Source organism: Fukomys damarensis, unplaced genomic scaffold, assembly GCF_012274545.1.
Source record: "Fukomys damarensis isolate Sample0158 unplaced genomic scaffold, DMR_v1.0_HiC HiC_scaffold_37, whole genome shotgun sequence".
In the NCBI taxonomy this organism is placed as follows: Eukaryota; Metazoa; Chordata; class Mammalia; order Rodentia; family Bathyergidae; genus Fukomys; species Fukomys damarensis.
The window spans coordinates 25,063,340-25,078,201 of record NW_022900949.1 but is presented as its reverse complement, the minus strand read 5'-3'; the positions used below and the strand labels follow the sequence as shown (position 1 = coordinate 25,078,201).

Below are 14,862 nucleotides of genomic sequence, written 5' to 3'. Positions count from 1 at the left end.
ACTTTTTACCATATTTGCTACTGTTTTGTATTTGATATCTTTTTCCTGGTTTTTCTTCCTTTTCCTTTGCTTCTTGTGGTTTTAATTGAGCATTTTATCTCCTTTCTTAGCATATAGTTATACTTTTAAAAATAATATATTTCATTGGTTTCTCTAGTTTGCAGTGTTTACATCCAATCCAAGTCTACTTTCAAATAATGTGATGCTACATAGTTAATAAAGATACCTTATAATAAATATATCTTTTCTTCCATCCCTTGTATCATTGCTGTTATTCATTTATATACAATCTAAAGAATATGTAAGCATATATAATAATAACTTTATCTGTTAGGTCAATTAAGAATAAGTTGTTTTCCCTTCAGATAGCCTTTTAAGTTTTTTCCTTTATGTATATCCAAGTTTCTGACCTGCACCATTTCCACCTCTGTGTTTTTTAACTTTTGCTTTTTTCATTAGTACCTGCTCATGATACCCAACGAATATATTCTTGGGAAGTTGTTACATACATGTTGCATCTTAGTTCTTTTTATTTCCCCTTCCCTCCTTTTCCTCCATCTGCAGATCCTTTTCTCATCTGTAGAAGGTCTGCCTCCCTGTTTTCTATTGTCTTTCTTTTATTTTGCTCTTCGCATGTAAGAGAAACCATTTAGTCTTCTGTGTCTGATTTGTTTCACTTAGCATTATGGTCTCAAGATCCTTCCATTCTCCTACAAATAACTCAGATTTATCCTTTATAGCTGAGTAGTACTCCATTGTACTCATTTTCTTTATTCATTTATCTGTTGATGGACATGTAGACTATTTCTAAGATTTAGCTATTGTGAGTCATGCTGCTATAAACATGGGTAGGAAAATATCACTGCAGTACGGTGTCTTTAACTCTTTTGGGAAGATACACAGGAGAAGCATAGCAATTTCTGTTTTTAGTTTGTTGAGAAATCTCCAAAGTGATTGTACTATTAATTTTTTTAAAGACATTATAAATGGGGTTGATTTCCTGATTTCTGTCTCAGTGGGCTCGTTGTTGGTATTCAGGAACACTGTGTATTTATTTTGTATCCTGCCACTTTGTAGAATTTATTAGTTCTAGGAATCTTTTAGTGGACTTTTAAAAATCTTTTACGTAGGGAATCGGGGCATCTACAAATAATGTTAGTTTGACTTCTGTGTGAAGTCCTTTTTAGTTTTATTTTGCAAGACAGGTGTTGGTAACATTGCCTCAAGTTTTGTTTGAGAATGGATTTGTCACTTATTTATTTGTGTGTATAATGCTGGCAGTTGAATTCAGGGCCTTTCACAGGCTAGGCAAACACTACCACTGAGTTGCATCCTCGGCCTGTTTTTCACTTTTGAAGAATACTTTTGAAGGGTATGGGATTCTAAGTTGGGAGTTATTTTCTTCAGATTTTGCAAATATTTCATCTCACCCTCTTCTTTCTTGCATGATTCTGAGAAGTCACATGTGTATTTACCTTTGTTCTGTTGATAAGTTTCTTTTGGCTTCTTTGACATTTTTTTCTTTACCTTTGATTTTCTGCAGTTGGACTATGTTGTGCTTAGGTGTCACTTTCTTGGCACTCATTCTGTTTGGTGTTCTGACCTCAAGAATCAGTGCTTGCTGTCTGATATTAATTTGGAGGAAATCTCATACATTAACACTTCAAGTGGTCCTTCTGCTTCTTACTCTTTTTTCCCCCTTCTGTTTTGTACTTATTCTACAATTCTTGGATAGCCTGTTCTTTGTCTATCTCCTTCCCGCCCTCTTCTTTTTCCTTTGCTTTTCAGTTTAGAAGATTCTGTTGACGTACCTTTAGGCCCAGAGAATCTTTCCCATGTCCTGTCTGATCATCCAGTCTACTAATGAGTCCTTCAGAGCCATTTTTTAATTCATTTACATAATTTTTTATTTCTAGCATTCCTTTTTTAATTTTAATTTTTTATAGAGGTACTGGGGATCAAACCCAGGGTTTCACACATTAGGCGAGTGCTCTACCACTGAGCTATACTGAAGCCTTAAAAAATTTTTTTTTGAGACAGGTCTTGCTAAGTTACTCAGGTTGTCCTTGAACTCAGCCACCTGAGGAGCTGAGGTTAGAGCTGTGCTGGTTCATTCTTTATTCTTTCTTAGAATTTTTATTGCTTTGCTTGCATTATTGCTGTTTTACATTGCTTACTTTTTCCTCCACTTCATAATGGGAATTGAACCATTTTGCTCTGGGCCTTTGCTCTGGGCTACAACCCTAACCCTTTGTTTTTATTTTTTACTTGAGACAGAGTCTCACTAAATTGCTCAGGTTGGACTCAGACTTGGAATCCTGCTGCCTCAGCATCTCAGAGTGCTGGGATTATGGATCTGTGCTACCACTCTTTAGCTCTATTGTCTACTTTTCCCATCACAGCCTTAGCATATTACTAGTAGTTTTAAAAATTCTGGAACTGATAATTCTAACCCCCCCTCGCATATATCAGTCTGGTTTTAATGCTTGTTGTCTTTTCAAACTGTTTTTGCCTTTCAGTGTGATTTATTTTTCTTATTTTTGCTAAGAACCAAGCATGATGTACTGGGTAACAGGTGCTTCATCCTCTCGGGGACGCTAACTCACCCTTGATAATGTATAGTAAGGCTTCACTCAGGGTTTTGGTGAATGAGCTAGCCTGTGGACTGTGAGCTTCCTACCTCCTTCTCAGTCTTCCCCCCATTCAGGTGAGATGGGAGAGGGGGCTATAGCTGGGTATTTCTCTGCTCAGGTAGCAGACAAGAGCAGGTGGGAGCTGGGCATACCCCTTACTTTAGGTGGGTTAATGTCTCTGGCTGTGTTTAGACCTTAGTGAAATTGTTCTCTTAAGGGCAGACCTTGTAAAACGCAGAGTGCTCTGGTATATTTTCACATGGTTTCTTTTCTCCCTCTCCTGACTGAAGGTAGCAGAAGGGAATTTTTCTCCTGTATATACTATGAGAACCTTGTCTTGGTCCTGGGTAAAATTCACAGAGCTATGGATTTCCCGTGATTTGGTCCGCCTGTAGTTTTAACTCTCAACGCTTGTCTTCACTGAGCCATCAACAATTTCTCAATCGAATTTAGGTTTTGCAACCAGGTTGTGGTTGCTGTGGAGATTGCTGACTGCACGTTGTGATTCTCTGCATCTGCTTGTCTCTAGTTCTTGGGTTGGGGTTTGTTCTGTAAGCTCCCTTCCCTGGAGGAGCTAAGAGGAATATGTGCTTTTTTACCATGTTCAGCTTTTTACTTGTTTGGATAGAGTGATGACTTCTGAGCTCTGTTCATGCCCAATTGGAAACCAGAGGGACTTCCTTTATTTTTGTGCCTAGGTCTCCACTATGCCTGGGGCCTATTCATCCAGAAAAGCTTTGCTTGACCCCCAGAAAACAAACCTTTACTTTCCACTCTTCTGGTCTGTGAGAGCAGCAATAGTTGCTAGTGTGCTCTGGCGAGGAAGGCAGAGTAGTGGTGCAGGGCCGACCTACATTTCAAAGTACTGTTACTGTTCCTCCCCAGTGTTAATCCTCTTCCTTCACTTTTACTTCCATTATTTCTGCTACCACTTTGAACCTTCTGAGAATTAAGTGGTATAGAGCAGGCTTGTTCTTAAGTTTATTTTTTTCTTAGTGCAGTTACATGATTCTCTTAGGTCTTCTATGTAAGTTACCATATATATTTATATTGCTATAAAACTTTTAAGATACAGCGGTTGTTAATCACTTCTGATTTTTACCTTGTCCTTATGTGTTTATCTTTTTTTTTTTTTAACCTTTTAAAATTCAGGAAGGAAGCTGAATTAGATGATTGGATACAGTATGCCGTAGTTCTTTTGATTTTTTTAATATATCAAGTTTTTAAGGAAAAATTTTCAAGCTTGATTTTTCTTTCCTTGTATCCTCTCTTCTCATTGTCAATCATTCTTGTTTTGTCTTTTTGTTTTTTTCAGACAGGGTCTCACTATGTAGTTGAGACTGACCTCGAACTCACTATGTAGCCCAGGCTGGTCTCGAACTCACAGTGATCCGCCTGCCTCAGCCTCTGGGGTGTTGGGATTACAGGCGTGCGCCACCATGCCCGGCTCATTGTCAATAAAATAAGCAATTCTAGCTAAATAATTAATTGCCTGATAGAGATCTGTGCCTAACTAAAAATTCAGTCCCAAAACAGCTGAAGTGTGAATGGGGGAAAATTGTGATAGATAATAGTGTGCTCCTTCTCCCTTTAAAGACAGATATGAAAGTCTTATCAACCGGACTGCTGGCAACTATTTGGGTTTTTATTAAAGGTTAGTTAAACTACACCTTGGTGATTTGAATGTAGTTACAGGTACTGTGAAGATCTGAAAAATAATATTTTTGTAATTCCTCTTGCAATCTACAGAGAAAGCAACCAGCGAGATGAACACTGCCGAGGACTGGGGCCTCATCCTGGATATTTGCGATAAGGTCGGCCAATCCCGCACTGGGTAAGTGTTCTAGGTTTCAAAGGATGGAGGAAAGGATCAGGAGGTAAAGCATGCTACATGCACAGTTTAGTTTAAAAGGGGAGTGTTTTTACAAGAACATTTTAAGAGTCATCTATTTATGTTACCCCTTAAAGAGTAAAGAGTTGGTACTTATTAACCACATTCTTTTATTATTTTCCTTCTGTGAAATCTCTCTCTTCCCATTATTGTTTCCTCAAGTTTTCTTACCAAGTTTTGTGGTTATGTCTGAGTTTTTTCCAACTCGATTACTGACTATTGTAAGACACAAAGTACAGAGCTTTCCAGATGGCACAGAAGGGAATTAACAGGTTTGCATGTGATTCCTGCTCTCCTAGGATAATAGTGTTCAGCCATTAGCGGTCTTATTTACCCTTTTGTGCCACAAATAGTATTGTTTCATTTGGGTCCTTGATATGAAAAAGATTAGAAGCAGTGTTGTGTTGTACTTGATTCTTTTTAGTGGTAATATAACCATCTCCTCCGTACCTTCTTTGGCTGGTCCTCTCCTCGTACATCTAAATGTTCCTTAAACTTTCCTTAGTCCATTTTTCATAATACTTTTTCTTCTGATATCTTAAAACTCTCAGTTGTCCTTATGGGAGAAATCTGGTTTTCAGTTCTGACTCTTCTTGTGGACAAGACATCATTTTTAGATTTCATAGTATATAATCCTTAATCTCACTATATAGAAAGCTGAACTCCTGTGCTGTTTTGCTTTAAACCTGCTTTCCATTCCTTGTTTCCTGTTGCTGTTAGTGACAGGATGATTTTCTTTATATGTAAAGCCTCAGAATCACCTCCTATTTATTTTGTTAATAAATTCTTTCACTCTTCAGAATGCTTCTCAAAATGTTAATTCCAGAGTACCCTTAATTCTTCAGCCTGTACTGTCAGGGGCAGGCAGCTTGTCTTCAGGGCTCGTGTACCCCTTCACTCTGGCTTTTATGATCCTCGTTGTGCTCCCTGTATGGTTCCCGACCACTCAGACATGGCTCCAATATTACCTTTGTTATCTTCACATTTTCTTATATTAAGCCTTGTCCTTTCTGGTCCAGTTAATTAATTTGATTAGAATTTGAATAACTGCTGTGTTATTCAAATAACTACTACATATCCATTCCTCTTTCTCTGTTTTTATTTCAACTTTCTTTACCTTGCCTGGAGTGGCAGATTAACATTCTGGCATTTTTTTCCATTTTCATCTCTTTTATGTCTGATGCTTGTATCCACTTGCCATGTAACAGCTAGCTATGTTCACATTATTCTCCTATCTTCCATGATGGGTTCAGTCACAATTTCTTAGCCCTTTGAGTTATTTTCCATTCATGTCAACTCATTTACTTGAGTTGCCAGTGCTTCTCTACCTTAGTTTACCCCACCAGAAGTACTGGGAAATGAACCCAGGGCCTTCACATTGAGCTGTATCCCCTATCCTTTTTTATTCTGAGACAGGGTCTCACTAAGTCTGTAAGTTGTGTAGGTTGAGCTTGAACTTGCAATTAATTCTCTTGCCTCAGTCTCCCAGGGTGCTAGTATTACAGGCATGGGCCAACGGTTCTTTAATTTTTTCTCTGTGGATATTTTCCGCTATCATTTCTTATCTCTGTGACTTAAATGTTTTCGGAACCAATTTAGGTGTTATTTCCCTTAAGAAGCCTCTGCTTATCCCTTTACTGACATCAAGTTTCTCTGAACCTTCAAAACACTGTCAATGACATTCTTAGGGCTGGGATGTAGCTCAGTGGTAGAGTGTATGCTTAGCGTGTACGAGGCATTGGATTCAACACCCCCCCCCAGGTTTCCTGTTTATGCATTGCCCTGTATTTCAGTAATTTATATGTAGTAAACTTAGATTTGTAGAGTGAACAGTTCACCAAATTCTGTGGTATAGAGGAAAAAGGCAAATGACTTAGTGATTGAGACTGTGGACTCTGGAATGAGACAAGGTTCAAATTCTGGCTGTAACCACTGAGCCATGTCACATTGGGTAAGTAACTTGCCTTTCTGGGCCTTACTTTCCTAGTTTATCCCATAAAATAGTATCTTTTTCAAAGGGGAATTGCTGTGACTGTGAGCTTAATTAATAGGTAGTGTTTAGAGTGGAACATGGCACGTGCTACTCTGGCCCTTTAAAAAATTTTAAATTTTTATTATGTATGTATGTATGTTTTGTACCTGGGATTGAACTCCGAACCTTGTGCTTGCAAGGCAGGCACAGTGCCACTGAGCTAAATCCTCAGCAATATTATTATTATTATTTTTTTGGTTTCTGGCCACTTTTGACTAGTCTTATTTTGTGATGGTTTTTCTGTTAAGGCTTCGATGTCAGCCAAGATCCATTTTCTATATAGTTTTGAGGTAGAACTTTATCAAGTATTTTAAGTCTTCATCTCGCTCGCTTAGTTTTCATTTTTATCTTTACTTTGGTGTTCCTTGTTTTATAGACACTTTTTAATAATACCTTGATGAGTTGCTTGAAATCAAAAGACAAACTCCCTTTCCTTATTAGAAATATTCCATAGTTTTCTACTTTAAAAAATAAATTTGTAATGCATCTGAAATTCAGTATAGTGTATAGTAAAGGTGTAGAAGTCAGTTCATTTTTCTGCATGTTAACATTATACCAGAACTATTTATTATGTATTCATTTTCTTATTTTATGTTTCCTCACATTTGAAATTAACTGATTTATAGCATTTTAAAAAGTGTTTTTTGTTTGTCTGTGTTTTTTGTTTTTATCCCGCATCAGTAGATTTAGAGACATGGTCGTTTTTTTTAACTTTTTTCAAATTTAGTTTTAGTCCAAATACTTCTTCTCAGGGTTTTTTTTTTTAACATTTGAGTTCCCATTTGGGGATTTTACTTAAGATTATACTACATCTTTGAACTTACTTAGGATTTTCAAATTTAGTAATCCAAGGAATAATGAGTGGTTCTCTGTGTACTTTGAATGAATATTTTCTCTCTTTTCCTTTTTTCCTTCCTTCTCTTCTTTTTTGCTTCTGCTTGTTTTCCTCCTTTGTTAGTAGTCCTTAGTTCTTTTAATTCCCCACTAATTTCCAGGTATTTATTTGTTTATGTAAATGGGTATCACTTTATAGCTCTTATTATGGGTTGTTTGAATAGTATTAAATAATATATATGCCACTTTAATATTATTGAGGTTTAAAATCTAAAGTCTGAATAGTATGTATTTTTTTAGTACTATTTTATATATGTACCCATTTTGATTTGGTTTTGGTTTTTTGATTGGACCTTGATATTCTCACTTAGGAAATGACATGCGTAAAGGTCACCTACATGACTTTCCTGCATTCTAGCCACTTTTGCTTTCCTAGGCTTTTTTCTCCATAAAAAAATAAAATAAAGCTATGATGGCATTGTTAGAAAGTAAAATATATTTATATTATATATTGAAACATTTTCCTTGACATAAAGGTTCATTTTTTCTTACTTTAATTTAAAATATCTTAATGTGTACCTAAAGTTACTATGCTTAAATAGCTAAACATTATGGAATTGCTTTATATAGTCCCAAATTAGCTAAGTAGTACAAAATTATTATTATTATTACTTTTTTTTTTTTGGTTTTTTGAGACAGGGTCTCACTATGTAGTTGAGACTGACCTGGAACTCACTGTGTAGGCCAGGCTGGTCTCAATTCACAGTGATCCTCGTGCCTCAGCCTCCTGAGTGCTGGGATTACAGGCATGCACCACCACACCTGGCTTTAATAGTACAAAATTATTAAGGATCTTTTCAGGTGAGCAATGAACTGCTTATAGTGGCATTCTTAATATACTGCTTCTTTTTAATTTATTTTTTTAATTGTGCTATTTATATATAAAATAAAATTTACCCTTTTAATTATTCTGAAATGATTCAGTAGCATTTAGTGCATTCACACTGCTGTGCAGGTATCATCACTATCCATCTCTGTAATTTGTTTTATCATCTCAAGTTGAAATGCTGTACTCACAGACAAATAACTTCTTTTCCCCTTCCTGCCATCCCCGTCACCATGTGTAATTTTGGTTTTTATCTTTTAAATCAAACTTAAGATTAGGGTTAAGATGGATAGTTCATGGCGATCTGGTTTGAGATCTAGGAAGCTGGATAGATGTGTTTAGATATGGGTTGCTGACGGTAGCGGAAGAACATTGAACAGTGTTACTAGATGCGGGTGAGATCTTCTCGATGCCTGATGTGCTTTAGAGAAAATTGAGATGTGAGATTGGGGCACGATGGGGCATCAGTCCTCCTGACAGATTCAGGTCGGGAGTTTGAAGGAGGGAGAGGCTGTGGATCGAATGTATCGTACACGTAATTGTATGTTAGGTGACAGTCTAGATTTACTGTTCCCATTTGCTGTTAGCTTGAAACTTTATAGAGTAAAGAGATGTATTTAAGAGCACAGATTCAGAGCTGGTAGAAGGATGTTAGGAAATGCATTTTCTTTCCATAATTTTGTATATCCTAATTAAACTGATTTGTACTATGAAGAATTATTAAAGTATAAATAAAATGATTATCCCTTTCCTCTTTTGAAGCCATCTGTCTTATATTTCTGAAGTTTGGAAAATATTCTAAGGTTTTAAGAGGGGAAAAAAGAGCCATGATTGTGCAATTTCATTTAGTCAGAAATTTCATTTAGTCATTTCTATGACCTAGAAACATTACTCCCAGTGTTGCTGTGAAAAATCTGTCATTAAATCTTTAAGTGAACTTTTCTATTCCTTAAAGCCTCCACATGCATGTGTACATATATATGTTTGTTGATTTTAAAAATACATATACTAATAGAAAGTATATACTGCTCCCCCCCAACCCTAATGTACTTTGCTTTAAAAAAAATAGGTAAATATTTTCATGGCTCAAAAATTATAACAATTTTAAAAGATGAAAGTTGACATCTATTTCTGTCTGTTTCTCTATTTCTCACTCTACTTACTCCCTATATGAAAGCAGTTTTCTTTTGTATCTTTTCATTTTTTTCTTTACATAAATGTAAGTATATTACTCCCATTCGTATACAATAACTATATTGTATATGCTATTCTGCATTTATTATTTCCTTAATATATCCTGTTAATCTTAGAAATATAATTCTTTTAAAGTCTGTTAGTGGAGAAATTTAGAAATCATTTTCTGATTTGACATCGGTTTTAGTGATATGTAGAAATTTGACTGAATAATTATTTATTTATTTAATTATTTATTGCTACTTGGGATCGAACTTGGTTCCTTGGCACTTGCAAGGCAGGCAGTGGAACTATTGAGCTAAATCCCCGGCCTGACTCAGTAATTACTGAATAAATTGTTTAATAATTTCTAGTAATTGTGTCGGTCTCTGGAAACTTAGTAGACGTACTTGCTCTTTGCTTCATGTAGTTTATTATTTAAAAGCTGCAAATATTTGTTTATGCAGAACTTAAAAGGTTTACAAAGCCTTCTGAGAAGTTCTCAGACTTCTTAAGATGCTCACATGAATTTTAGCAGGCAGCTCCAGCGGGTGAGTAAGTGGTGAGGAATGCTGGCTGGGTCATAGGATGCATTGAGCAGCCTCTGCTGTCTGGAGATTGAGAGAACTTTCAGAATGATAATAACAGTTTTTTAGCAGGTCTTCACATATTAAAGGACTTTTTTCTCTTAGTTCTCATTAGTTTGCTTATGTTTTACCTATGTAAAGTTAGGTGTGGGGTAGGTATTGATTAGCCACAATAATAAATTGAAATGATTTGTACAACTGACATCCGGATTACTCTGTGCATTACTTTATGTGTTAACAGTTTTTGCTTAGCTTTAACCAATGTACAGTTGACTGATGTGGAAAACATGATGTAATTATTTTCTTGGCTAATGTATATATTCAGGTAAAGTAAATCTTTGACTTATTCAAATAGAAGGAGGATGAAATGATAGTTATTATATTTTGTGAACAATATAAATGTAAATCTTTGGGAAGGAGTTTGTTAAAAGTGTTTCTTTTGGCTCTGTATTATCTTGTCCGGGACTGGATTATGACGATTTCTGACCTTCAACTGGAAATTAATACCGCAGTTTTCTGAACTTTGTAAGGGAACAATTATCTCTAGTCATCTGAGAATTGCAAGGGCAGCATCGGACAGAGAAATTCTTCCAATGGGCAGATGATGAGCATTCTCCTTCCCCTCCCTGCCCTTTCTCCCTTCTTTCTGATTTACAGGCCTTAACTTTCAAACCTTTTAAATGCTTTCAAGAGTAATAGCGAACACTCATTGACTGCTTATTATTTGGTTTGCCAGGCTGTTAAAGTATCCTGTATACATTTTACTTAATAACAACTACCCTAGAGTGCTACAGGTTTTTCTTGATTTACAAATGAGAAATCGGATTCATATTTAGCCTTTTCCTTCTTAACATAATAGAAGTTCCTTAGCTAGTTTCATTCTCCATTTATAAATTGTGGAGACTGTTGGCGTTGTGTACATCGTGGCTTTTGCCCTTAACAGTACTAATCGCCTTTTTGTGGAAGATAGGAATAAAGCGGGAAGCAGTTGAGAAGATGGTCAGCGGAGTGCTGTAGTAGAGCACAAAGGAGAGACCTACTTGGGCTTTCATGGAGGGGTTTGTGTGGTGAATAATACTGTGCTGATTATAAAGTTGAGAAGAGACAAAGAGCAGAAAGTTGTGCTTCTGAGGAAGAAACCATGGCATGTCTGTGAATGCTGTGAGATAGGGAAAAAAGTCCCTTTTAAAAACTTGAAAAGTATAATCACTAGAGCAGAAGTGAGTTGCTGTAACTGAATGCATTTGCCTGTGTTGTATTGGAGGGATGTGCTCTATAGCCTTTCAGACTGAATCTTTCACTTAGTAAGGTTCTTTCTGCCTTTTTGTGCCTTAACAGCTTATTGTTTATTCCTGAATAATATTCCATTACAGTGTATATATTTATTGTAGTTTATCTATTCATCTGTAGGGCACTTTTGTTGCTTCCAGTATTTTATACTTGTAAATAAATCTGCTGTAAACATTCATATGCAGTTTTTTTGGTGACTTAGATTTTTAGTTCAACTAGGTAAATATCAAAGAAAATGATTACTGGTTCTTATGATAAGATAACTTTGTAAGAATCTGTAGAACTGACTCCAAAGTTGCTGAATGGTTTTATTTTTTACATTGAAACCTGTGATCCTTTGGAATTTATCCTATTAGAACGTGTGAGGTATGATTTCAACTCTTTCCTGTTTGGCAATTCATGTATCACGACACCATTTACTAAAGAGCTCAATCTTCCTTCTGATTTGAAACATTACCTGTATATATTATATTCCTGTATACCTATATATATTATATTCCTGTATATATATTCTATGTTATATTCCTGTATTTGGATCTATTTTTGAGGGGTTTTTTCTGTCCCTTTGATATGTATCTGTTCATGTGCTGTTACCTTACAACTTTATTAAAGCTTTGTCATATGAGATCTGTCAGTCTCCAAATCTTTTTGCTGTTGTATCAACCATGCTTCTGTTGCTTAGCAGTGGCTCTTGGCCTAGGTGACGTTGCTCCATTAAGCATGATTTTGGCTCTTATGTGATTTAGAATTCCTGCTGACATTGATGAGGCAGGGACAGGAACGGAACATTCCAGGTAGTACAATACTACAAGAGAGTTTTCTGCCTTGAATATCATTTAGTGCCCCTGTTAAGAGTTATTTTGCTAACGTCTTTGTACTTTTTCCATCCTGTTTAATAGGTGATTGGTTATCCATTAAAAGTGCTTTATATTATTGTTACCATTAACCACCCCCCCTTTTTTGGTACTGGGGATCAAATTTGGGACTTTGTACTTGCGCGGCATGCAGCAGAACCACTGAGCTAAATCCCCGCCCTAACCATTAACCTTTTTAAATCATTTTTTCTTCTATTTGCAATACTTTGAAGAAAATGTCCTATTATTTTGTCAGGCCCCAAGGGAGGTAATGAAAAGATGCCACTTCTGTTTTGAAAAGTTGATCTAAAAAAAAATCACCAATGGATTTTGTATTGTGCAGGAATTACAGTTTAGGCTCACTGTCTTTTCAATGGTAATACTTTCTCTAAGTAATATAAAATCTTCTTGCCATAGCGTAACCAGTAATTTTATGATACTAAAGTTCTTTACAAGTGAGATACAGAAATGGGACATATTTGAAATACTAGACTTTTCAAAAGTTTTATGAGGTAAAAGATGTGAATCCTTTATCCAGCACAGATACTAAATCCTTTATCTAACAGTAGCATCTTTGTAGGAATTTGTCTGTTTTATCTAGTTTAGCTAATTTGTTGGCATTCAGTAGTTTGGGATTTTTAAATTCCTTTTTATTTCAGCAAGATTGGAAGTCATGTTACCTCTTTTTAAATTTTAATAATTTGAGTCTTTTTTAGTCAGTGTAACTTAAAGATTTGTCAATTCAGTTGATTTTTTTTAAAAAAAGAACTTTTGATTTCATTAATTTTTCTCTGTTTTTCTATTGTCAGTTTTATTTATTGCTTTAATGGTCATTTCTTTTCCTCTTCTCACTTTCAGTTTAGTTTGCTGTTCTTTTTGTAGTTTTCAAGTTGAGGTTATTGATTTAAAGATTTTTTTCAGTTTTTACTCTGGTAATCTAGTTGGTAATTCTATTTTTCATTAGCATACTGTTTTACATGCCTTTACAATTTTACAGTCTTATCAGTAACGGACACATGTTCCAATTTCTCTCATTCTCACCTATACTTACCATTTCCTGTGTTCATAATAGTAACCATCCTCATGGATTTGTGGTTGTACTGAAATCTTTTTTTATAATATCAGGTACTTACAGGTGTACATTTCCATTTAAGTGCTTGCTGTTAGTGAATCCCATAAGTTTGTTATGTTATGTTTCCCTTTTCATTCATCTCAAAGTATTTTCTAATTTGCCTTGTGATTTTTTTTCTTTGACCCATGTGCTGTTTAGCAGTATATTGTTTAATTTTTTACACAGTTGAATCTACCAGATTTCCATGTTATTAAATTCTAATTTAATTCTTTTGTAGCTGGAGAACATGCTTCCTGTAATTTCTGCCCTTTAAATCTATAGAGACTTGTTTGTTGTTTATCCTGCATAATGTTCCATATTCACTTGAGAATGTGTATCTGTGGTGCTATTTTTGGGGTCACATAGTTATATGGATATTAGTAATGTTTTGGTTATTACAGTAAAATATATTTCAAGCTGATGAGCTAATACTTTGAACCTGTCTTCCTTTGACTTATGTAAAGAGCCTCCTTATATTATCTTAGTTCATTAGAAGATAAATTATGTCAGAACACAGAATTTAGAGTGATATCTTCAGATCTTTTTTTTCTGCCATTTACTCCCTGCTAACTGGTACATGGGTAAGAAACTGAATTCCGAGACTCAGTTTGTGGTGAATATTTTGAACACCAAATGAGATCCTTGCTTATATGAAATTCTGAGTATATAAACATATAAATGTTTTATAGACTATTACTTCACATTACTATTACTGTTAACATGAACAATGCATTGTATATGCTTGTTCTGCCACTTTAAAATGAAACTTCTTTACCATATATAATTTTCCTCAATAAAATGGACCCCTTATAAAGTATACAGCTTGATAGTTTGAGTTTTGACAAATGGGTATACTTATATAAGTGCCACCGCAATCAAGATAGCACTTGAAGAAGTACTCATTTCTTTTCACTCCAGGCTACTACTGATAAACATTCTGTCATTATAGATTAAATTTTCCTTTTATAGAATTTCCTAAAATGAAATTGTATATTATATATCTAGAACTGAATATGTTTCTAAGATGAATTCATGTTTTTCTGTATATCAGTTCTGTTTATTGCTAAGAAGAATTATATTGTGTGAATATGTTATAATTTGTTCATCTCTTGATGAACATTTTGGGTTGTTTTCAGTTTTTTATTCTTTATTTTATGAAAAAATAAAAGTTTCCTAACAAAATAATGAGAATAACAATAAGTAGAACTCAGAAATAAATCCATAATAACACAAAGCTTTTTTTTCAGTAATCTAAGATAAACTAGTAGTATAAATGAAATAAGTAGGCATATATATTAAAATGTTTTTTAAGCAGTAAAATTTATAATTTGGGGAAATATTTGAATTTCTCCCTATTTCCTACTTATCTCTTCTAGTTTGTTCTTTATTTGTATATTTATATATTTTATATTTCTCACATAAGAGAAACCAGGTGATATTTGAGCTTGTGTGTTTTGACTTAAATTTCACTTAACATTAAGCTACTGGGAACATTCTTGTACAAAGTACTTAGTAATGTGATTTCATTTTTATGCCCTTAGGTGAAATTATGGTTTTGTGATTTCATTTGA

At 34.9% G+C, this 14,862-nt stretch overlaps 1 protein-coding gene across 3 annotated transcripts in view; it reads left to right on the top strand.

The window, feature by feature from the left end:
• The window catches only part of Stam (signal transducing adaptor molecule), a 69,036-nt gene that overhangs the window by 14,867 nt on the left and 39,307 nt on the right, over positions 1 to 14,862 (top strand). For all 3 annotated transcript variants that reach the window (XM_010607117.3, XM_010607119.3, XM_033759491.1), the window contains exon 2: positions 4,383 to 4,467. In XM_010607117.3, coding sequence (XP_010605419.1) covers positions 4,383 to 4,467 — 85 coding nt within the window. The remainder of the gene's footprint in view (positions 1 to 4,382; positions 4,468 to 14,862) is intronic.